Below are 26,484 nucleotides of genomic sequence, written 5' to 3'. Positions count from 1 at the left end.
ATTATTATTATTATAATTATTATTATTATTATTATTATTATTTTTATTATTAATCTCATCATTGATCAATGATATTATATCATGATTTTTAAAAAATCATTATGATACAGTGAGACCCATAAAACTAAGGAATAGGAATGTGACATTAAAACAGTCTGATGTATATTATATATACATAAGGTGAAATGGGTCTTCGCAAATCTTCAATTTCAGTGTTTCACATTTATTCGATTATCAAAATTCATAATTCGAAACTAACAGTCGTCTTCCTATTCCTCAATTTTTTAAATTTTCAAATTTTTATTGATTTTTTACCTTTCAAAAACTCAGGACTGACTATAAATCTTTTCCTTGATCCATCCTTTAACATACAACAATTATTATTTTATCATTTTCGTCTACTTTTCGGATTAAACTTTTGGAGCCAACTTTTGAGCCAACTTTCGGAAAAATTTTTATGAGCAAACTTTTGGACCAAACTTTCGGAGCAAACTTTGCACCAAATTTTCGGACTAAACTTTCGGACCAAACTATGTAGAAACCACGTGGTTGGGGAAAATTCGGTTAGAAACCAAACGTTTAAAAGGAAAAACTGGTTCGAATAAATTTTTCAAAAAAAGAGTAAAAGAGAGAAAAAAATTTATTAGCATAAGAAAAAAAAATCATTTGTCAATGATGATCAGACTTAGAGTAAAAGCGTACCGCTGTGAATCGAGCTAGTAAGTATCTTTATTTTTAAAGTGTTGCTCGAAATCACCTACATTTTCATCGTATGCAATTAATCACTCTCTGCCATGGGAACAATCCCTTTCGAGGTTGCTAATTTTCATTTTCTAAAACAATAAACAGTCCCTTTATACCAACCTGGTTACTGTTCTTTGTTTCCTTGGATAGAACCTGATAGGTTACACACTCATCATGTTCTCGTACACACTTGGTTATACTTCGAGCCTACAATAATAACACAAATAAATAACAAAATAAATAACAAAAATAAATAATAAAAATAAATGACAAAAATAAATAACAAGAATAAAAAACAAAAATTAAGAACAAAAATAAATAACAAAAATAAATAATAAAAATAAATAACAAAAATAAAGAACAAAAAAAAGAACAAAATAAATAACAAAAATAAATAACAGAAATAAACAACAAAATAAAGAACAAAAGTAAATAATAAAAATAAATAAAAAAATAAATAATAAAAATAAATAAAAAAATAAATAATAAAAAATAAATAAAGAAATAAATAATAAAAAAATAACAAAAATAAATAAAAAAAATAAATAACAAAAATTAAGAACAAAAATAAATAACAAAAATAAATGACAAAAATAAATAACAAAAATAAATAATAAAAATAAATGACAAAAATAAAAAACCAAATTAAATAATAAAGATAAATAACAAAAATAAAGAACAAAAATAAGGAACAAAATAAATAACAAAAATAAGAAACAACAACAAAAATGATAATGATAAAAAACAACACTATAAAATAATAAAACCAACAATATTTAATTTAAACATAGATGTATTAATATGAAATATAAGGTTTCCCAAAGACATTCCGCTGCGCTGAATTACGCACAACTGCGCGGAATTAATTGGCTGGCAATTGCGCGCAAGCTATTCCAACTTGGGTTAGAAACCAAATATAAAAGGGTGTATAATGACAAAACAATGACTTCGTCATTTTCCTCCAGAATTTCAAGATTATTACGAAACCAACTAAAAGCATACCTCTGGGATCGTCATCAACGACGACCATACATTAGATAATCCACCGTGGAACGCCATTTTGAACAGACTTTTCTTCACTAACCTATAAATATAGAAAAATAAAATTTTAAATATAAAACGCAGGATAATATTTTTAATAAATCACATAAAGATGATAAGCTTAGGTGAAATTTAAAAATGCATTAAAAATACTTAATATCCGCGAACTTTTTTTGCTATGGTTTTTATTGTACACAGAGAAGATGCTCACAAAAAGGGCCACAATTACAACATAAAAATGAGAATAATAGGTGGGATGCGCCTTAAAAGCCTAGTACTAATAAATAAATGAAAGGATGAAAGATAGTATGAATGAATAAATAAATGCCTACCCTGTAATCCCCTCAGGTTTATCTAAATGTTTTACTCCGGACTCCAGAACACCGGAAAGGCATCTCCAAACCTTTATAAATAAATTTAAATAACGGGTCGTCTTCCATTTTCAGCTTATTCTGCATGGCAGCCGCTGTACGCTGTTCAGTAAAAAGATAGTTTGGAGGAGTAGTAGATAAATACAGAAGTGTACGTAGGGTTTCCTTAAGATTCGCAATTGCGCAATAATAGCGCAAAGCTTGATCTGTAGCTTTACTTATCTGCAACAATGCAAAATTAATCTTGTTTTTCAAAAAGTTCGTTTTTAAAAATTGTCGTTTTTAAAACGATCGTTTTATTAACGATCGTTAACGACGACCCTTCGTTAACGATTGTTAAAATAATTGTCAATAAATCTGTTTTTTCAAAAAAGATCGTTTTTTCAAAAGCTATCGTTTTCAAAAATCAATCGTTAAAAAACCGGTCACAAATAGTTTTCTAAAACGATCGTTAATCGTTTTCTAAAAGTTCAAAACGAGCTGGTCGTTTTTAAAAACGATCGTTTTTTCCAAAAACGAAACGATCGTATTTGAAAACGATTGAAAAACGAAAAAAACGATCTTTTTCAAAAAAACGATTAACAACCCTAGAACTTGCATGCCACAACAAAATATAGTTTTGGTAGAAAAACTAATTTATTTTAGTGTCTCTCGATTGGAAATTATAAGAATAGAATACATCGCATAATTCTGCTAGAACAATGGCTGTATATTTTTTCATAATTTACTTTTTTTGATTACAAAAATTTGTTTTATCATTATAAAATTCGCTATTTTTGACAACATTTAGTCAAGCTTTCCTAATATTGAATTAAAAGTCTTTGGGCAATGAAATCCTGAATTACAGAATAATTATTTGGTGAATAAGTCATAAGGGTTTAAGTGTAGTCAAAGGCTGCATAAAAAATTAGAAAATTGCATTTAGGAACAAGTATATCTTTAAAATTGACTTTGCTTTGAAAAAATGTCTTTTCGACAATCCCCCCGCCCCTCTCTCATTTATGATAATAAAATTTAAATTTTATATATCTCCCAATAGAACATATATTAAAACCTGTATTTTACAAGATTCCTCAGCAGGCTTTTTCTTCTTTTTTTCCTCAGCAGATCTCTTAATGATTTTCCTCTCAGATTTGCCTATATATTAAATTGGGAGTAATCATGAAACCCCCATGGGTTGACATCGCATTGAATTTCATATCAATGGCTACTAATAATACTTCTATCTACTGCGTCTATCAGGAGAAATGGTTAAACGCGTTGCTTTATTCCACTAAGATCATGAATAATTCAATTTAGTTTAAAGGGAGTGTTCGCGAAAAATGAAATGGGGTATAGGCTTAATGCGATAAAAAAGTGCTTTTGATCGCTACTAATCTTACTTCTATCTGTTGCGTCTATAAGAAGAAAATTGTTAAAAACGACAAATACCGAAGAACGTAGTGTCCATTCAAATTCAGAAAGATGCAACATACGACTTAGAGCGTAGTTTTGAATTTATTTTTTAAAATAATATTTAGCTTACAACTTGTTTTCGAACATTCCTGGAAAATATTAAAATGTCGTCTTCATTACCAAAAATCCTCGAAACATGAATAAATGTTTTTATATGTAACTCTCAGATCATAACAATTAAAAAATATTTTGAAAAATCAACTATATACAAATGTGGCGAAAGATAATCTATGACTTTAGGTTGTAATATCTGAATGATTTGTTTGAAATTAAATAGATTTTTTACGGTCTAAGTTGTATGTTGTATTTTTCTGAATTTGTATGGACACTACGTTCTTCTGCATTTGTCGTTTTTAACAATTTTCTCCTTATAGACGCAACAGCTAGAAGTAAGATTAGTAGCGATCAAAAGAGCTTTTTTATCGCATTAAGCCTATACCCTCTTTAATTTTTCGCGAACACTCCCTTTAAAACTACTTATTATTATTCTGATATTACAAACTACAATTGTCGAATTCAATTCGATACATTCGTATATAATTGATATTTCATTACTGTGTTTTTAATTCATATTTGAGTGGAATGATACAACTCAGTGAATTTGCAGGAACGCTACGTTATTTTCCTTATAGACTCATTAGTCTAGTATTGACAGTAAACCCTCTATCATTTTAAATATGAATATCATCATGATGGATTGTTTTCCTCTCAATAATTGATGATAAAGCTCTTTAAGTACAGTTCTAAATCAGACGTGCTAAAATTTGAAAATGGTGGGTTACTTTACACATGAAGAGTTTGATTCTATTACCTGGATTTAACTCTTCTGCAATACCAAGAAGAGGATCTAGTATTGGTTCTTGTGATAGTTTATCCAACCAGTCTCTTTCATCCTCATCCTCATCCTTAGTCTCTTCATCTTCTTTATCCTATAATACATTATAAATAATTATGCAGGGTTTGGGAATCAATAATTTTACTCCTATGATAATGCTTAGTAAAAGGTAGTGACTCATTTGATGTACAGCCCCGTTTTCCTGTCTATAATCTGGATGTGTGTACATTGTACGTACAACTGCGCTACTGAAAAGTCGAGTATGTACTTCAAATAAACCTAAGAATCTAATTGAGTAAAATTATTTCAGATCTGGTTTTGATGTCGCTCAATTTGCACCAATGACTTTTGGAACTCTTGGAAGTTTGTCTATCAATCAATTGTAAAAAGTATTAATTTCGACTGAGCATGAGGGTAGTCTCAAGGCCAGGTACTTTAGTCTTTGTTGATTTCAATATATATTATTTAATTATTTTTTAAATATTCAAGAATAATACAATATTTTTTTATGTCCACATAGTAATCATGTTCACCAGAACTCTCTGATACACTAACTTAACTGATAAATTAACTTAATTGAGGTCGGAATTTTGTGTATTAGCATTGTTCATTTTGAAACTCTGATCTCAATATCAAAAGATGGGCGCTTTTAATTTTTAGGATCAATGCTTGATTCCTCACTTAAAGTTTCGGGATTTTGAAGAGAAGTTTAAAAAAATCTGCTTAACATCGAGACCAATGCTTGTCTACGAGATTCATAAAAAATGTATGACTTTTATACATATTTGCTACCTGTGTCAATTCTTTTTCAGTTTCTGTTTTTAATTGGATGAACTCCTTCGCTATGTAGGACAACCAGCCTTCCTCTTTCTCCTCCTTCTCCTTCTTCTCCTCCTTCTCCTTCCTCATCTCTTTCTCTTCCATCTTCTCCATCTTCTCCTCAAACTCCTCTAGTCCTGAGATCATTGGTTTAAAGCAATTATAGATTATCAAGTATAATAGGTGGCAACAAAGAAATGAACCAATCATACATGACGTCACAAGTGTCAAATATAACAAGAAAAACGAAATTTTCTGACATTAGTTGACATGCTTTCCAAGATTAAATAAATAGTGTAAAAACAAATGAAAAATATAGAAATGAAGAGTATTACATCACTTAAATGTTAAATCATAAACATTTTAACCCCCCCTTGCCTTCCGGTCCCACTGTTTTATATTTATATTAGCTTATATTAAGTAGATTTATATATATATTTTAGAGATTATTTTAGTGAATTAGATATTACTAGTATGTTTGACTTGATTTGATTTTTTGTTTGATTTTTTAATGAACTTAATTGATTTTCAGATAATTTTCGGGGGACTGCAATATTCTGTTCTTATTTATTTGTTTTTTTTCTGCTTTTTTAAATTCAATTTCTTTTCACTTTTCATGATAAATAAGAGAAGCGACCGGGGATATTATTATTTGTTATAGACCAATTACGACATTTTCGTTATTTAGAAAACATTTTAACCCTATCCCTGCTGGGGTACTTGAAAACCAGGATATGCTGGGGGGGGGGGTCAATTTGACCCCCCCTCTAAATCCCATGTCCAAATATGACAAATGATACATCATTAGAAAGCTCTTGTGCTCTACAGAATCTGCAAAAAAATTTGCAAATTTGCAAAAATTGAATTTTTTATCGCAAAATCCAGTTATAAAGTAAAAATGTTTGCAAAAAAAATTTGTCCAAAAAATGAAAATTATACATTTTTGAAAAGCCCTTGACCATGCCATTTCAAATAGGAAAAAAATTTTAAAAAATTTTAAATAACCTGATTTTTAATCAAGAAAAACTAAAAATGTGCAAATTTCCTTTGACAGGTTGTTTGCAAAAAATTTGCAATTTTTTTCGCAAAACTTGTGCAATCCGTTTCCATATGTCATAGGCTTTCCAAAAAGCTAAATTTTATCAAAATCTGACAAGTGAAAGTGGGTCAAAACAAAGATTTAGTTTGTTACAGGCAAAAGCAGTCATTCAGGCAGTGTGCCTGAGGACTCAGGCAGTTAGTATTAAAGCCCGGTTTTAGGCCTAAAGGGAGGGCTTTGAGTATGTAAGAAAAGTCAGAAAATTTCAACAGCCTCAGACCAATACTTTTTGAGTTTTGTAAAAAAAAACTACAGGGGGGGTCAACTTGACCCCCCCCCCCGCAGGAATAGGGTTAAATAAAACAAACTTTATATATTTTGTTTTCAGACACCAAGAAGACATTGACACAAAATATTTGTTAAATGGGCTGTAAATGTAATTTAATGTGTCCCTCCATGCAAAGCTGGCAATATCCAATTTACAATGGTACCCTTGAAACTTTAATCTGATCGCGTCGATTTCAGACTCATAAATGTGCACTTTTTATAACATTTAACCTCTATTTCTTGTAAGCAATAAATGCAAAAGTCACTTTCCCATCGAGAAACAGAAAATGAAAATAAATAATGTAAAAAACAAAAACATTTTTTACGTGTTCATATCTAATAAAACAAAGCTTTTGATGGTACCGTTGTAAATCGGACATCATTGCCCATATTTGAAATATTTGCAGAAAGCGTCACTTGAAATTACGAATACAGTCCCCCTTGAAACCTGAAATTGAGGAGAGGATGTCCTTAAAATAACCTGTTGAAAAATATCCCTAATAATGATTATGCCTTTAAGCCTTGATTTTGTTTTACAAAAATTCAAATTCTAAACTGGTTTTCCCCTTTTTATTTAGTTGTAGTCTGTAAAAAAGGCAATTTTAACAAATTTTGATGAAATAATTGATGTTTTTTTGTGAGTTTTAAATTGAGGTTTTAATGAGTCAAATGATATAATTACAAAAATGTGCTGACTGCTGACAACATTATTTTCAAGAAAATATTAACATCAAATTATTTAAACTAACAAATAATTTTGACTAGCATTCATTCCTGGTTTATATCTCGTCCGTTATTGCCTCCCCCTCCGTTATTATTTTGAATCTGATTGTAAAGAAAAAAGGTGGCAGCAGCCAATGCCGCCAATAGTATTGGTAACTAAACAGACCTTTCTTATCTTTCTTAAAAAGGGAGTGACCGTAAAGCTATGGGTGGGGGTTTCTGAGAGCGCCTCATTTTTTTGTTCGATCATAACTCAGGAACCCCCTGACCGACTCCGGAGAGCTGAGGGCATGTTCTTAGCTTGGTTTTGAAATTCTAAATTTGGTCAACGTTTAACAGGAGTAACATGAGTACCCTGGGCAACGCTGGGATCCTATATTTCTCTTTTGTTTCTTATAAACAAGACATGTGAAAGTCACAATTTTACATTTTTAAAAAGAAATCACATAATGGATATATATATGGTTATTTATAAATTAGTACTTAATTTTTTTAAAATATGTAAACAGTCCCTTTAAAGACATAAATAAGAGATAAGATTCCTGATTGGGTTGATTGTAACAACCACAGTCATTGTAACCACCATAACCACCATAGCTACCGTAGGAATCACTTCTGCTAGCACTAAGGTTGGAAGTAAAATTTTCAAATTGTTGGGATGTATGGGTACAACAAGGGTGATTGATTTGTGACTTATTTTAGAAATCAGCTAACATCGGCAGCAATTGCTACGTTTTCACTTAATAAAAATATTGCAATAAAAAAATTCTAAATCGTCCATACGGTGGTGAATTGACGATTTAATATCAGAGAAATAACTGTAAGGCCCTCCAAAAAATATATTTCTAATAATTTAATGTTACACATAATTTTCTTGGAAATTTTATGCAGAATTCAGATCTGAAAAGCGCGTTAAAAAATTAAAATGGATTAAGTTAGAGCTAGAAAACTCACCAAAAATACAAAAGTTAAAAAGCAGATTTTTTTACAATTATATGAATTTAGCATAAAATGTCCAAGAAAATTATATATAACACCAAATGTTTTTTTTTGGGCCTTACTGTTATATCTCCGAAATTAAATTGTCTGCAATTCGCAACATGGACGATTTAGAAATTTTCTTTGATTGCAATATTTTTTTTAAAGTGAAAATGCAGCCATCCCTGGTGGGCAGTTGGCTTAATTCCAATATTGATCACCCTTAATGGATAGGGATGTGGATTGGGTATCTTTTGAGGTCTGTTTTCAAATATTTAAGGTATTTTGGTTTTAAAACCTCTAGAATTTCAGATATTAATCCTTTTTTAGAATGTTATGCTTGATAAATTTGCTTTTATTAGTTTATACCAAATATTTTCTCTCATCAAAGATATAAACTAACACTGGGTTTTCAAACGATTTATCAACACGATTTTATTTTTGAAATTTTGAACCAGGATTCTGATTTCTAGAGAGCCTCTAAAAGTCTGAAAAATTTGAATGCTTAAAAACGGACCTCAAAACAATGCCCAATGATCTATAACTTTTAAATTTAAAAAGAAAAATTTTAATCGACTTTTTGCAATATTTTTGTGAAAATTGATAACACTCCTTAAATCCCTTCTATCTGGAGGATCATAATATTTTCCAGATTTATCCAGCTCATCAACACTGGGCAATCTGTATATATATGGGGTTTTATAATCATCATAATCATAATCCATTCTCTCTGAAATATCTTTAGCGTTTCCAACACTTGTGGGTACTTTGAAACAATGATGTTTAATATTTACAAATTTACAATATGTCAAAAAACTTTAAAAAAGTAATTTTAATATTATATTTAATAGGTCTTAAATTAGATGCTATATCTGATAATAATTTTCGCGTATCAATGTTAAAAAAAATCAAAAAGGTTCGCAGATTTTGATATTTTCATTTATGGTTTATATTTTTTCCTAAAATCAAAGATTGTTTGATGATCTTTTGTTAAATTTTGACCAGAAAAAAACTTGCTTTGGGTCCTGTTATGTCCTAAAACAAATCTTTGCCTATTCCGACGGGGTGGGGGGAGGGTCCCTGGGACCCCACCTGTCCTTTTTTGGAGATAACTCAAAAAGTATCGGTCTGAGGCTGTTAACATTTTTTGACTATTCTAACTAACACATGCCTCTCACATTAGGATCAAACCAGGGCTTGTTATAACCACTGCCTGAGTCCTCAGGCGTACTGCCCGTATGCCTAATTTTACCTATACCCGACTAAACCTATTGGATTTTGACTTTTTATAGCTTTGGAAAGTTCGAAGAAAAGGAAGAAGATTGCACAATTTTTGCGAGGAAGTTTGCATAGTTTTTTTGCACAGATGCCTGGAAAGAGAATTGCACATTTCTATTTTCCTTGAATAAAAATGTTGCTTTTGAAAATTTTGAAAATACTTTTGCAAATTTTAGGTTCGCCGTGGTAAGAGCTTTTCAAAAGTGTATAATTTTCATATTTCGCGCACTTTTTGTTTTTTGCTTACTAATGCTTAATTTAATTGCTTAATAACGTGAAATTGCAATACATATTTGAAATTTAGCAAATTTGCAATTTTTTCTGCAGAATATAAAAGAAGAGCCTAAGGACTTTTATAAAGAGTATTAAATGGTAAATTTTTTTATCACAGTAAGGAAATAGAGAGTGGGGNTACAATGTACGTAATAACCTTATAATTGTAATTGGTAGTACTTATTCAAATCACAATTGTGCAGTGGTTGGAACTGCTTAGTATTATACTTAGTAAGAATACAAAAACAATTGTTTCCGCTTATCGAGACACCTCCCCCCCCACACTGTGAGATGGCATACTTCATAATACACGTTTTGAGGTCCAAATAAAGTTTAGCTAGTTCTGGGAGGGGGGGAAATCAAAAAGTCGGAAAAATTTATTTTTAAAATCACCCATCAACCCTTTTCCGACTGGGACAAGGAACTATAAATATATATCGATTTATTTCTTGCGACTGGGTTGAAGTTGGAAATCTAACCTGTTGGAAAAATTTCCCAGTTAAAGTTTCTTCGTTTCCTTCTTTTCCCATTCTGATTAGTTATTGCCTGACGCCCCCAAAAAATGAATATTCGACCAAAAAAAACATGTTTGGACAAAAATTAGAAACTTTTTGTTGAAAAAAGACATTTTCTGGCGTTGCCTGATTGAGTAAAAAGACTGCAGCAGCAAGTGCTGTAAGAAAAATGATTAGATCAGAAAGACCTCCGTCACAAGAACCCTTAGAATAGGGTTTACAATTTTTCCTGGATCTATAGTATAAACATGAAAATGTGTAAAAAAAATCTTTTAAGAAATAAGGGGCGTAACCTTTTTTAACCAAAATTCAAATAAATCTATCCAAAATGAAGCTACAATAAATTTCTAAATGTTTAGGTGCTACATACAAAAACAAGTTTATGGAGCAATTGTGTACATGGAAGTAATCCAGAAAAAATTGGAGACCCTACCTTTGAACAAGAAGAATAGGAGCTACCAGAGCTGACATAACCATAACTTGAACCACCATAACCACCATGGCTGGACTTTCTAGAGTGGCCACCAGTTTCATAATACCATCAAATAAAATTCAATCTAATTGACATTTTAGCAAGAGCTGGGCACTTTTTTAGCATGGTTTGATTTAATATTCTTATTTTATAAATGTTCCATATCATTTGGTCATTCAGTTTTGATTTTTTTTACCACCGTTTGACCAAAATTGCCGACCTGTGATTCCCCCAACAAAGGGAGGTAACGTTACTTAACGTCCCTTGGGATAGTTATGTTAAATAAACACCTACTTTGCGAAGATTTCAGGGAAAAATTCGCGCATTTTCATCTCGTTAGACGATACAATTGAGTACAACTAATTTTTCAGGAATGTAAACATTTGTATTAACCACAGGTTCCTTGTTCCCGGGTTTTGTAAAACACTATTGTTTTTAAAAATTTTGTTAAAAAAAAACAGTAAAAAACTATCTTTTTTTTCAAGTTCATTCGAACGATTTTAAATCTTTCTTTTTGGTTTGTTATCGTTTGTCAAAGATAATTTTTCATTACTCTAAACGATTCATTTCTTTTGTCCATCGTTCGTTTCTTTCTGAACGACACCATTTTTAACGAACATTTTTTGTTTATCAAAAAAAGCGATGCCCATCTTTAGATTTATGTATGCGGTTATTTTTATCTAAAACAATAAAAACTAAAAGGCAAATTTTACCAGCTGGGACCAAACGGAACTTTGCCCAGCCCTAACTCAAAGGAACTTACAGCGTAATTTCAAGTGACCTTTCAACTAAAAGAGCCATTTCCGATTCACAAGTACCCTCTGAATCTTTGTTTGGAAAACGATGAGGCAGATATCTTCACTTGCATAGCTGAAGATTGAGTGCCGGGACACTCTTGGCATTTGCTTTCCCGCTATAATATTAAGAAAATTCTACAAAATCCTTCATCAAAGAAAGATTTAGTAGGGTTTCCAGCGAAAGAGGGAAATTGTTTCGCGAAAATTTTGCATTTTTCGCGAAATTTGTTTTTGTAATGCGTGAATTTATTAAACATTTATTAAAGTAAAGGAAGAGAAATTATTAATTATGATATAATATAAATTTCTGATGCTGAGCTCTCAGAGCAGAGAATTCCAGATTTTTGCAAAAACCATTGTTGCAGCTACAACGAAACACTCATGGTTTTTGCGGATTTTTTTTCTCGCAAATTATTTTCGCGAAATATGAATGAAAATTTTCGTATTTACTTGTTTTTTTTTCGCCAAAGTGTTCGTTCGCTAAAAATCCTAGTTATCCTAATTACGTGTACAGTACCTTTAAAGATTTATTTTGATATTATGAATGTACTGGCCATTAACCTTTCTACTGATGGACTTCCTAACAGACCAAAACTCATATCATTTAATGAAAATAATGATGAACGTTTGTCAGCTCCTGGTGAATCTAACTTGGGCTGATTTGGTGAACTGTCAAGAACAACAATAGGTAAAAAATTTCTTTTTCTGGTAGACATTTTTCTGCCCATTTTTTTATTTTTCATATTTGGAAAGAAGGGTGCACTCTTAATGTTTCCAAATAAGTATTGAGGGGCAGAAAATACACGTTAGAAAGAGGAAAACAGATTAGTTTCATGTAGTTTTCATAATTAGCTCTGAAAATGTATTACCATTGAACATTAAACAAAACTTTTTCTTAAACTGGTATATCTTAGGAGAGGATATATACATATTACATTTTATGCCTACACGATTTGTAACTGATCTTAGGATATGGATAAAAGTATGGATCATACAAATTAATTCATAAAACTTACAATGGATAAAATAAAGATGTAAAAGTAGGACAACTAAAATACGAGAAACAGGATACACGAATTTGGGAGAAAGATAAATAATGATAAAGGCTAAGAATAAGATAGAAAAAAATATCTAGAAAAAGTTAGAGGATTAACTAGAATTGTATTAAACATATCACTAAGAATTTAAACGTAAAAGAAGTTGAATAAGAAGAGAAACAGAAAGAAAAAGGTCAAAATGGAAAAGTACGGAAAGGTAAATTACGAAAAGGAAAAGGACGGAAAGAAAAAAGACCGAAAGGAAAAGGTCGGACAGGAAAAGGACGTGAAGGATTAAAGGACGAAAAGAAAATCGAAGGAAAGTAAATGGACGGACAGGAAAGAACTAAAAAACAAAGGACGGAAAGGAAAGGATGGAACGGAAGAGGACGGAAAGGAAAATTATGAAAAGGAACAGGACGGAAATGCACAGGAAGGAAAGGAACAGGACGGAAAGGAACAGGACGGAAATTAACGGGGACGGAAAGGAACAGCACGGAAATGAACAGGACGGAAAGGAACAGCACGGAAATGAACAGGACGGAAAGGAACAGGACGGAAATGAACAGGACGGAAATGAACGGTACGGAAAGGAACATCATGACTAAAATGAACAGGATGGAAAGGAACAAGACGGAAAGGAACAGGACGGAAAGGAACAGGACGGAAATGAACAGGACGGAAAGGACCAGGAAGGAAATGAACAGGACGGAAAGGAACATCATGACTAAAATGAACAGGATGGAAAGGAACAAGACGAAAAGGAACAGGACGGAAAGTAACAGGACGGAAAGGAACAGGACGGAAAGGAACAGGACGGAAAGGAACAGGACGGAAAGGAACAGAACGGAAATGAACAGGACGGAAAGGAACAGGACGGAAAGGAACAGTACGGAAAGGAACAAGACGGAAAGGAACAGTACGGAAAGGAACAAGACGGAAAGGAACAGGATAGAAATGAACAGGACGTGAAAAGAGAAAACGATGCTTAGATTCCTATTTTACTCCGTACTTATAAAACTACACTGGAATACTGAAGATGGGAAATCTAAATCCCAACAAATCATCCTTTAGGATTAAACTGCAATATAGACGTGATCTGACGCAGGCTTATATACTTGACAGTCATTATCCTAATTCACCCAGATTTAAACCAGGTGAGATCAACTAGAGGTATAAAACATTCTGGATTTATAGAATAAACTCTGTCAGACTTTGATCAAGCAAAACAAAATCTATAAAAGCAAAACAAAATCTATAAAAGCAAAACAAAATCTAAAAAACCAAAACAGAATCTTTAAAAGCAAAACAAAATCTATAAAAGCAAAACAGAATCTTTAAAAGCAAAACAAAATCTATAAAAGCAAAACAAAATCTATAAAAGCAAAACTAAATCTATAAAAGCAAAACAAAATCTATTAAAGCAAAAGAAAATCTATAAAAGCAAAACAAAATCTATAAAAATAAAACAGAATCTTTAAAAGCAAAACAAAATCTATAAAAGCAAAACAGAATTGGATTTATCTAATCCAGTTGTGTACACATATACCCCAACACACACAGAATAATAAATGTAAAATAATCTTTCATGGTTGCAAATGGATTCTAAAGTAAAGTTGAAAAATAACATCTATAATTGTCTCTTTTTTAAATGCACTGAAAAGATTATTGGTACGACTTTGTAACCTCGTGGCTCCTCGAATCTTAATTTTACGCACAAGTATGAGATACGCAAATTCAAACATATTTGTTCTTCTCCATTGCTAACTTTAATAAGAGAAGTTATGATTGAACACAGATAACATTTCAATCATACGTATATTTTACTTTAGTTCGCCGTAAGTAGGGATAGATCGTTTCCACATTTTTTTGAAAAGGATAGTTTTTAAAAACTAGCTTTTGTTAAAGTATTGTTTTTTAAAAAGATCGTTTTCAAAAACAATCGTTTTTCGTTTTTAAAGAAACAAAATAGTTAAAATAACAATCGTTTTCAAAAACTAGCGTTCATCCTTTCTAAACACGATAGATTTTAAAAACAATCGTTTTTGTTAACGACCGTTAACGACGACCCGTAACGATCCCTAACAACATTTTATAGAGAAAATACAATTTATGGTCGGAAAATCCGAGATCAGAAAACATTTACGTAATTTGTCTCGTTAAAAATCCTTTAAGACACATTCATAACCTTATTTTCCTGAAAAAATTGAAATAATTTGCATGTCAGAAAATTCCGATTCATTAGCAAAAAAGATCGGTTTTAAAAAACGTTCGCTTTCAAACAATATAATTTTTCGTCTTTTTAAAAAAGATCGTTTTCTAAAACGATCCTGCTTTTGTTAACATGATCCTGTTTTTGTTTTTCTAAGGTTCAAAACGATTTTTTTCCTTCAAAAATAATAGTTTTTTTCCAAAAACGAAACTATCGTTTTTAGAAAAAAAAATAAAAACGAAACAAAAAGTGATAATTTTTTTCGATCGTTTTTAAAAACGATTTGCAACAATTCCCCCAGGTTATCCATAAGGACCACATTTTTTAATCTTCATTTTTCTTAGAAATACGTCAGATGATCAGAAAGCCCAGAGTTTATAAAAAAAAAAAATTTATGTTAACCCCTTGGATTTTGCTAACATTTTCATACATCAAAAATGTTTGAAAAAACACTGAAATGTCATTGATAATAAGTTTCGTTGGTGGCCATCTTAAAATGATGGGTCTTTTAAATTAAGAAGAAAATCTTCCAAATCTAATTTTAATCCAGAAATAAATCTTTAAATCAACCAAACTTTAAAAGGATTAAAACTCTAGATGAAAGTCATTTAGTTTATGAAATACACTTCCTTTTAATTTAACGTAGCAGCTTTATTGTTATTGTTTATTGTGATTATTATTTATATTATTATTGTTATTGTTTGTGTTTTTATTTCTTTATCCTATATTGTTCATTATATTGTTCATTTTATCTCGCAGGTTTTCTTTTCAAATGTTATTAGAAAATAAATTTTAAAGGAATTGAGTCTTCGCCACAAACTCTGATTTTCTTATCTCTATATCTAAGCAACCCAATGTTGCATTTATTAGATATTTCAAACAATGAATTCTGTTAGAGAAAAACTGTTTAAAATATGAAAGGTTTATGGCATCAGATTGTAAAGCTGACGTACTAGAAAAGTTGAGAATTTTAAATCTATTTTGTTGAAGAACAACTTTAAACTCTCACTTAATCTTTATGGGGCCATGCCAGTTCCCACATACTGTTTAGCCTGATCGGTTCATACGTTCTACTGATTTTACAAACCAACCAAATATATAAGAAGCTGTTAATTTAATGTCGTCTTTATCCTGAAGAATGATGTTGTAGAATTGAATCTGAAATCTACCTACCCACAAGGACGAAATCCGCAAGTTGATCAATGTTTGTGTACAAAGTACCCTGACTGTATCCTTCTTCTGTTCTCAACTCACGGTCTGGAAAACTTCGTTTCTTGCCTTTCGTCAGAATTTGCTAAAAAAAATTAGAATTATTAGATTTCAGGTGAAACTATTTACTTTTTAACTATATAAAATACACAAAAGATTGTTTTAACTATTCTTCTTCTTTTTAGAAAGTTTTGCTTAAAGGGACTGTAATCGTCATTTCAAGTGACCCTCAATGCCAGGATGGCAATGCCCGATTTACAACTGTAACCTTGAAAGCTTTTTCGGATCAAGTATTAATGAGATAAAAATATGTTGGTTTCTTTTAACCGTTCATTTTTATTTGCGGTTTTTTCTTCAAGGTTTGACTTGCGCATTCCTTGTCTATAAGAAGCAACAGAGAAACTGACGGAGAAACTCAGGTTGTAATTTTGGACATTGCCCTCTTCACATGGAGGGTCACTAGGAATTTACGCTTACAGTCCCTTTAAATATTTTAAGTAGTTTATGAAAGAAGCTTTCCCAACTTAATGGCAAAACATTTTTTTTAAAAATAAATTCGCTTAGATGTGACAATTCAGAAGTTTCAAAGATTTTAAAGTTTCATTTCAAAAAGAAACCCATAAAGATATACAGTTGTTGACGTTAAAAGTCAATATGATAAAATAAAAGGAGATCTACATGGATATTTCTAACATTTATTTAATAAAACGAAAGTTTTGAAACAGTTTCCCAAGTGGCATTAAAATTGGTTGGTTTAGAAATTAATAAAGGAAAAAGACAGACATCAGCAGCAACTTCATGTTGGTAATGTATAACTTCATATTGGTGGTGCAGATCAACTAGAACTGGAACAACAGGTTTCTGCTCTCTCCAGGTTCGCTTAGTAAACTCATTAAAGTTGAGATTATCCTCTTGTGGAGGAGAGTTAGAACCCTTGGAACAGGGTGTTTCCTCCCTCACCATCATCTTTTTCAAGGTTAAATATACTACACTAAAGTTCCACCCGCCTAATTCTGTTGCAAAAAACGCTCTGTGTCAACCACATGGCCAACCACATACCGGGTACACTAGACGGGATGGTACAAGTAAACACTACAAGGCAATCTTCGTTCCGGTTTGGATCATGCAAATTTAAAACTAATGTAAACGACTGCTACCTGATATAAAACATAAGCAGCAGCTGCTCCTGCCAATCCCAGAAGTAAAACAAAACTTTCATAATCTATATCTATCAGGCCAAGAATAGAACCACCATTTGTATTGCGCTTGGGAGGGGGCCTGAAATCAACAAAAATTAAAATCTGTAAAATTTAATTCATTTAGATTATTTTTAAAGAAAGTGAAATCTCCCTAAGAAAATTTAGTGTTTGCAACCTGATTGTTTAAACCTTTGCCTATTGTATTTGGCTGAATTATAATTTATATTATAAAATTTCAAATATCTACAACATCAGGTTGCAATGATATGTCGATTAGAAGAAGAAATTATGTTGAGAGTGTTTAAGATCTTGGAAGATTTTAAATGCATCTAAACACATTCCAATTTATTTAAACAAAAACGAATATTCAATGTTAAAGATTTTTTAAAATGTATTTATTTAAGTGCTAATACAAAAAAATAAGTATAAAGCTAAGAATAAAATAAGTATAAAGCTAAGAATATAACTAAGTATGAAGCTAAGAATAAAACTAAGTATGAAGTTAATAATGAAACCAAATATGAAGCTAAGAATAAAACTAAGTATGAAGCTAAGAATAAAACTAAAAATGAAGCTAAGAATAAAACTAATTTGTGAAGCTAAGAATAAAACTAAGTATAAAGATAAGAATAAAACTAAATATAAAGGTAAGAATAAAACTAAGTATAAAGATCAGAATAAAACTAAATATAAAGGTAAGAATAAAACTAAGTATGAAGGTAAGAATAAAACTAAATATAAAGGTAAGAATAAAACTAAGTACAGTGAAACCCTTAATTTTATTAAATTTAATTAAATTTTAATTAAATGATTATATGAAACTCTTTAAAACTGTTCCCGCATATTCATGGTTATTTATTTATTTTCGCAAATACTGAAATTTACGTAATATAGTATAAAACTTATTGAAACATTGTCAAGACGACATTTGATAAATTCTTCCGATGTATTCATTATGAAGGGTTTCACTGTATGAATGTCAGTAATTGTGAAAATGAAAAAATAGCCATGAAATATGAGGGAACAGTAATAAAAAGCTTCATATATATTAATTAATTAAAAATCTAAATAACTGCAGCATTCCATTATTAGTAGGTTTACAAAACATGAATCTACACATCAAACAGATTCTCCAGTTTAATTTAAGTTTGAAAAGAAAACCTGAGTATAATTAGCTGAGATTGTCTGTCTAGATCTCCAAACCCATAAGATTGTCCTTCATTTCCAATATCATACATTCCTCCTCCACCTCCATAGCCTCCGATTCCTCCTCCACCGTAACCTCCGATTCCCCCTCCACCTGAGCCTCCATAACCTTCTAATTCACCTCCATAGCCTCCGATTCCTCCTCCACCGTATCCTCCGATTCCCCCTCCACCAGAGCCTCCATAACCTACTAATCCCCCTTCATAGCCTCCCTTTCCTCCTCCATAGCCTCCTCCTCCAACTCCAAAACCTCCGAATCCTCCAGCGCCTCCGTAACCTCCAACTCGGCCTCCAAATCTCCCTTGGCCTCCTCCAAATATTCCTCTATTGATAAAACCTCCCCCTCCGTAAAAGCCTCCAGCTGCCTCTCCATGCAGATCTTCTCCGTCCGTTTCACCAAGTGCAAGACCAGAATCAAATCTGAGTTCCATTTTTATTAAATTAGTTATTTTTTAAAGTTATAAATGTTTATTAAAACATTTTTGGCAATGGCAAGTGGATAAATTTTATTTGTTGGTTTAATAATAATGCCTGTCTATACTGTCTAGTTTCCTCCCAGGTCCTGAAAATATATCAGATATGTTTGATTTTCAGACATTATTTTGTTACTACTTTGGGAACCCAACGTTGCCCAGGGTGCTCACAGTTACTCCCGCCGTTTACCCGCTCTTGGTCTTAAATTATGAGTTTAGCTATTTTCAATTCGCTTGGAATCTCTAAACCAAACTAAGAACACTGCCGTAGTTCTCCCAAATTCCCAATCAAAATTTGAGGCAAATAGGTGCAGGGGTACATGCATTGCTAAAGGGATTGAACTTTTTAATGGTAAAATTCCCTGATTCATTAAGTAATACTACTTATTGTACACACATCTAATTGTTGCATGATCCAAACCTGAGGCAGAATTTCTAGAATTTGAGCTCCAATATGGTTGGTTTCACTTAAAATTGTATTCAATTTTTCAAAATTTAAGCCGGCGCTCAAGTGAAACCGGTTTTTAAGGGATTTGAGACTCGGCATGAATTCATCTAATTCGGACACAGTACAAGTATTTTCCAGCACACAAGGACAAAGTGTACCCAGTGCAGATAGTTTTATGCACAGCATATACACCTCTATTGAATTTCCTATATAGTACAATATTTTTATATTTATCAATTTCATTATTTAATGATGAATCACAGTTACGGCAAAACAGTTGGACTTTTTGTCTTCGGTGGTGTCAAATTTAAAATTTTATTGAACATTTTATTGAATCAAAAAGGTTTCTTCACTTAAGGAGGCCTATATAAGTGTTAGACTCAAGTTATGATTTTGAATAGCCCAATTCTCCCCACATCCCCCCCCCTACAACAAATTCCCCCCCCTCACCCTACAACATATTATTGTGAAGATTGTACCTCTATTTCTCTCTGAGATTCTCTGGAAAGTTCTTGACGCCGCTCCACTAATATTTCCGTGGTACGCAGCATTCAGATCTTCATAATCAGAATAATCGTCTTCGTCATAGTAATCGTCATTATCCTGAGAGTAAACATATTCATGATAAATGATGAATTAGAATTAACCTCGCTTTTAATTGGTAAGTGGTAATATTTCTATTTCTCGCTTGGTGTCGATCTTGTGTTAATCTGCAGATCAATTTAATCTTTAAGTGATATTCTGCATGGTAAGGGAGGGAAGGCAACCTTTTGTTAAAAATTTCAAAAAAATATGAAAATGTTAAAGATACTGGATACTATAGATGGATTATTAAATAATCGAATTAAACCTGTTTTAAGTAGAAATTTTGAAATTATAAACAGATCATTCCCGGAAGACTGTTTGGGAGAGGGTCGGAAGCCCTCTGGGGACACACATTGCCGTAAATAGGTAAAATGAGGTTCGGAAACTGTGCGGGGGAGGATGCCTTCCCTCCCTCCAGCATGATAATTGTACTGTGGAGGAATAACTGAGATGAAGCATTGATCCTCAAGTTAAAGGTGAGATCATAATTATGAGTATCCAACAAAAATTACCAACTATATTTCTCACTTTTTTATTAAATCTGAGGTCGAATTTAAATAATTATAACTGCGTCACTGAACCGCCATAAACCGGTTCAAATTGAGCGCCGGCTCCAATCTGGAAACACTTATTATAATTTTAAGTGGAACCAACCATGTTAAAAACGCGTCTCATGTTTAAACAGCGTCTCAAATTCTTCGAATTCGGTCTCTACTCTCTGGTCCCTGGTTCTTCAGAATTTCTTGGGAATATTCTTAAATTTGTTTTCTGGGCATAGATAACTCAATAGTGTCGAGATAAGCACTTTCTCTATGAGGTTCGTTAACCTATATTTAAAGGTTTGAGAAGCTATAACATATATTTGGACTGCTAAGAAAAGTTGCATACATTTTCAAGAATGGGTCGAATTTAATGTATCACAACGCGTTGGCTTTTGATTTTACCTCTGCTCTAACTTACATATACTTTTTTATAGCCCTAAACATGAGCACTTTTAGAACGACAAAGCATTTGTGTGATAGATTGCAACATTTAGCCTCACTGCAGATCTCGAAATCAGTCCCAATCCCATTTGAACAAGCTCTGATATGGTTTGAAAATTGTACCTGACTCTTGAAACTCTGAGGCAAGGTTTGTGTGCTGCCTGCTCTGGGTATACCCTGAGATACCAAGGTTCTCCCTGGTCTCCCAGGTCTCCCTGGTCTCCCTGGTCTCAGGTTCTGCTTCAACAGAAAACCAGGATTTACAGAACCGGGTGGAATCATCCTTTTGAATATACATTCAGTGAGAACTGGAACGCTATGGAAGAGAAAGACGACTTTTAGACTCAGTTATGATTTCGAATAGTCCAATGTACATGATACACAGCATAAGTGTGCAGTATACTCACACCGATTTGGTTAAATGATAAGTTTTTAACCTACTTGCTCAATATTTGCTTTTTATTTGCTTTTTATTAAAAAAGATGGGTTAATTATCGTCTTTATATTCCATAGTTTGCTGGTTTTCAATGTTTATTAGAATTATTCAAAAACACAAACTTAATCTTAAGTAATTAGAACTTTTAAAAACTCATTTTTTTAGCCCACCTCGTAGAGTCATTCTCGCTCCAAAATAAATACGACTGAATCAAATTGACAAAATAAAAATGTTTTTTTTTTCAAGGATAGAGCTGTATTCATAAAAAATTTAAATCATAATAATATGTTGTATTTTAAGGTACGAAACCCAAGGGTAACATTGAAGCTCATACAAAACGTTTCCTTACAGATCGTTTCCTAACAGAATGCTTCTATAAAAAGTTTCCTTATAGAGCAATTCCTTGCAGAACGTTTCCTTGTAGAACGTTTCCTTACAGGACGTTTCCTTACAGAACGTTTCCTATACAAAACGTTGTAAGAAAATGTTTCGTAGTAGGAGACGTTTTGCAGTAGCAGGAAACGTTTTGTAGCAAGAAATGTTTGGTGGCAGGAAACGTTTTTTGTAAGAAACATTCATTAAAGAAACGCTCAGTAAGGAAACGTAATATAGGCTCAAAAATTCTATCTCTTTTTCAAATTCAAATTTTTTTCCAAAGTGTTATAAATTCAACTGACAACCCCATACACTCCAGCTAGTGTGTTTATAAAGCAAAAAGTCAAAAATGTATGACTAAAAACATTTTTGTGTTAAGATCAGAAGCGTTATTTTTTTCTTGATAAAACAAACGTTTTCAAAACCGAACTGACCAAACGACAAAAACGAACTTTTTGATAATCTTTTTTAATAATTTACAACTACGTATTTTTCAAGGCAGTTCAGGGATTTTTGCTTTACCAAGGGTTCCCAAGACCTAGGGAACCACCATGGTTAAGCAAAGCGGGTCGTTATTTTACTTAATTGTCCAAAGGGACGTTATGTATTTCAGAGCCGTTCTATTGACGTTAAGTATTTCCACGTCCTTCTATTGACGTTAAGAATTTCCACGTCCTACTGTTGACGTTATGTATTTCCACGTCCTTATATTGACGTTAAGTATTTCCACGTCCTTCTATTGACGTTAAGTATTTCCACGTCTCTCTATTTTTAATTGTATTTCCACGTCCTTCTATTGGGGGAATCAGGTCGGTAGTTATGGTCCGAAGGCGGTACAAAATCCTATTTTAATATTGATAAAACTTACCTCATTACAGGAGAAATATCATGGGGTTTCTTTGAATATTCTGAATCCCCTAAATAATTTGTGCCATTTAACAAGGAAGTGATGGGTTTAAATCGATCGTTTTAGGATCGTTTCAGGTTCTTTTATGCATACTTTTTCTCTCGGGGTCAACATTGGACGAGTTAAATGAAAAACAAATGTTATCATAAACAAGTTTTTATTTTGTAAAACTTCTCTGATTTTTTAAAAACCTTTTAAGAGTCCAAATTATTTCCAATGCAAATTTATCAATTTAATTGTCATAAATACTATGACGTTTAATTGATTTTCATAAAGAATTATAAAAAAGTTTTAAAAAGTTAAAATTTAAAAAGGACTAAACGAATATATTTTAAAGATACCTGATGTTTAAACAAGGATATATTTATATTTTTAAAAGTCAAATGAGCATGAGCCACAGAATTTGGGGAGTGTAAATTAGTTTTCAGTCAAACTATTTGCTAAGTATTGATATAATGTCGTCTTCCTATTCCATTGTTTTCTGGTTATCACTGTATCTCAATATCCTCTTTAAATTTACTTGAAATTACATTGTCTATTCATTTACGACCAGTTTAAAGATTTCTTTCGTTTGTTGAATAATGACGTTCAAAATAATCTTATATGCACATCTTGATACAATTAAAAGACTTATTGAAATTCTTTCTGTTCACCCATTTACAAATATAAATTTTTTCAAAACCTAAGGAGCATTTGATTTACGTTTGAGCATGTATGATTGATATTAATTAAACTAAAACAAAATTTTGATGAAAAATCCCTGTCTGGTTTATTTTTAGAAATACCTTGATTCAGGTGAGAGAATCCTGACTTGTCATCACGTCTCTTGTCATCCGATTTTTCTGCATTTATCATCAAATCATCCTTCGTGTCACTCATGCCAATCATCGTTCAGGATAAAGACGACATTTCATAATACATTGAGCTTAATCCTCGGACTGGTTCATAGACAAGATCTACCAATGACTGGTGTAATATAAATATATTTGAAATAAATGTCTGTTGGTTTCTTAAATTTATGATAATTAATGTCAGATTTTTAAAACCATTTTTGATCTTTTTTAAATAATCAAAAATTCTATTGGTTAAGGTTCTTGACATGGTTTCGGACTCTAGCCCTATAATTATATTTAAAAAATGTACGGTTTTCGAATCGGAATTCAATCATGAAAGAACCGTCCATGATATTTCAAACTTAAACTATTTGATTCAAAACGTTTTCTGTTCTCAGATTTGCTATTTTACGCTGATATGTTAGCTAAATCATTATTCACAGCATCATTAAAAAAATTAATTTTCATTATAGAACGAAATTTCTTTAAAATCTTTAGGTAGAATTTAATCCATTTTCACATTTACCAAATCATTTATATTTCAATTTTCTAGGATTTACTTGCACAAACATTTCAATGATTTTTATTAATAGGGAATTTAACAGGCCCCCCTCTGGAACTCCCAGGGGGGGCAATAGGACTACTGCCCCCTAGGTACGCCACTGNCAAAAGCCGGCCTGGTACTAAACATGAACCGAAGTTTACGGTTTTATTACTATCTACAGCTGACAAACCTTGTAAAGCTGGTGTAGCAAGGTCCTCTATAATATTGTCCTCTAAAGCTCTTTTCCTGCCACTGCCAAAAACAATATTGGTTGTAATGGCAGTCCGAAGGAAAAACGTTGCCAATGCTATTCCTGCAAAAAAAGTCATTTTCATTTTTTAGGAACTGTAAGCGTAATTTCAAGTGACCCTCCATGTAAAGATGGCAATGCCCGAATTCATCGGTTTCCTTGAAAGCTTAGTCTGATCAATTGTTTGAATTATATATCCATTTTTTGTTTCTTTAAACTAGATATTTTTATTTTTCTCTGCATAAATCAAATTCCGCATTTCTAGCTTTGAAGAGGCAAATTATCTGAACTAATAATTTTTAAAGTCAGAACAACGACATTATCTTCCACATTTTTTATCAGAGTATCTTTGCATGGAGGGTCACCAGAAATTACGCTTACAGTCCCTTTAAGCCAGCATGCTTCATTAAGGCCGGGAATGGGAGACTAAAATAAAATGTTCTATAAACTATATGTATCCTAATATGGATTATATAAGAGCTAACCAAGTATACGGATCTACTACTACTCTATAGTTACCTCCTATAATAGCTAACCAAGTATACGGATATACTACTACTCTATATATTTACCTGCTATAAGAGCTAACCAAGTATACGGATCTACTACTACTCTATAGTTACCTGCTATAAGAGCTAACCAAGTATACCGATCTACTACTACTCTATATATTTACCTGCTATAAGAGCTAACCAAGTATACGGATCTACTACTACTCTATATATTTACCTGCTATAAGAGCTAAACAAGTATACGGATCTACTACTACTCTATAGTTACCTGCTATAAGATCTAACCAAGTATACCGATCTACTACTACTCTATATAGTTACCTGCTATAAGAGCTGACCAATTATGCAGATCTACTACTCTATAGTTACCTGCTATAAGAGCTAACCAAGTATACGGATCTACTACTAGTCTATAGTTACCTGCTATAAGAGCTAACCAAGTATACGGATCTACTACTTTTTAGTTACCTGCTATAAGAGCTAACAAAGTATATGGATCTACTACTCTATAGTTACCTGCTATAAGAGCTAACCAAGTATATGGATTTACTACTATTACCTGCTATAAGAGCTAAACAAGTATACGGATCTACTACCACTCTATAGTTACCTGCTATAAGAGCTAACCAAGCATATGGATCTACTACTACTCTATAGTTACCTGCTATAAGAGCTAACCAAGTATACGGATCTACTACTACTCTATAGTTACCTGCTATAAGAGCTAACCAAGTATACGGATCTACTACTACTCTATATAGTTACCTGCTATAAGAGCTAACCAAGTATACGGATCTACTACTACTCTATAGTTACCTGCTATAAGAGCTAACCAAGTATACGGATCAACTACTGGAGGACAGCAATCATCTCCATACCCTGAGCTAGCAGCAGCTACAAGCTGTCTTCCTAAAATATTTAAACAGTCGTTAAACAAAATTAAATTAACAGTTATGTTTGTTTGTCAAATTTACGTTTATAGGAGCTTTGCAAAGCAATCTTGCAGTCAGTACCCCCCCCCTTCAAAAAAAATTTTAAAACTTAAAAACCACTGAGCTGAGAAATATTCTTTAAAAAATCCATGAAAACCAAAACGTATTTTTAAAAATTCGCAAAGATGTGGACAATATGTGTTCCAAAAGAGATCTTGGAAAAAATTACAGGGCTGAGCAATTTGCTAAACGTATTAACAAACATACCTCATAGATGAAAATATAAATATAAATAAAATCAAGATATATTTTTTTTCTTAAATCTTTGCAAAAAGAGAACGCCATTAAGTAAGTAGCCTAATCTTGAAGATAACACATTTTAGAGCAAAATATTTTTTCTAGAAGGCGAAAATGTTTAAACATACTTTTTCCAGAGACAGCAAAGTAATATACTCATTTTTTCAAATAAATAATTCTTTTCTGGAATTTCTTTATTTTGCTGTGTAAATAACAAAAAGATTATTCGAAGTGTTCTTTTTTTACCTTCATCAGTCGCGTTTCCATAACTGGACAATGTAAAAATGTCGTCTTGAAATCCTTGAACAACGCTGCCAAAAGAAGAATCTTCGAAAAAAACCGCCAAGCTTCTAAACCAACCATTTTCAGAAGACGACAT

At 32.0% G+C, this 26,484-nt stretch overlaps 1 protein-coding gene across 1 annotated transcript; it reads right to left on the bottom strand.

Annotated features, from left to right (window-relative positions):
- Nucleotides 1–292: 292 nt before the first annotated feature.
- LOC111714735 (uncharacterized) lies at nt 293–26,484 on the bottom strand. The gene is made up of 18 exons (XM_023489899.1): nt 26,352–26,484; nt 25,693–25,785; nt 24,305–24,427; nt 23,523–23,579; nt 22,699–22,747; nt 21,143–21,302; nt 19,931–20,054; nt 19,062–19,092; nt 18,486–18,950; nt 17,283–17,403; nt 16,090–16,210; nt 5,239–5,402; nt 4,423–4,540; nt 3,211–3,293; nt 2,118–2,188; nt 1,747–1,828; nt 865–951; nt 293–361 (listed from the first exon to the last, which is right to left on the bottom strand). Exons 1-18 carry the CDS (start codon nt 26,482–26,484, stop codon nt 293–295), a joined length of 2,151 nt encoding a protein of 716 aa, XP_023345667.1.

The sequence above is a fragment of the Eurytemora carolleeae genome, unplaced genomic scaffold (assembly GCF_000591075.1).
Source record: "Eurytemora carolleeae unplaced genomic scaffold, Eaff_2.0 scaffold1030, whole genome shotgun sequence".
In the NCBI taxonomy this organism is placed as follows: Eukaryota; Metazoa; Arthropoda; class Copepoda; order Calanoida; family Temoridae; genus Eurytemora; species Eurytemora carolleeae.
This window is presented reverse-complemented; position numbering and strand designations above follow the sequence as displayed.

What these genes read in the sequence shown, in the direction of transcription:
- LOC111714735 (XM_023489899.1), bottom strand. Translation starts at nt 26,484, where the DNA reads ATGTCGTCTTCTGAAAATGGTTGGTTTAGAAGCTTGGCGGTTTTTTTC. An exon ending in CTCAGAGTTTCAAGAGTCAG is followed by an intron (nt 20,055 to 21,142) that starts GTACAATTTTCA and finishes GTTTACTCTCAG; the next exon opens with GATAATGACGATTACTATGA. An exon ending in AATCTCAGAGAGAAATAGAG is followed by an intron (nt 19,093 to 19,930) that starts GTACAATCTTCA and finishes ATATATTTTCAG; the next exon opens with GACCTGGGAGGAAACTAGAC.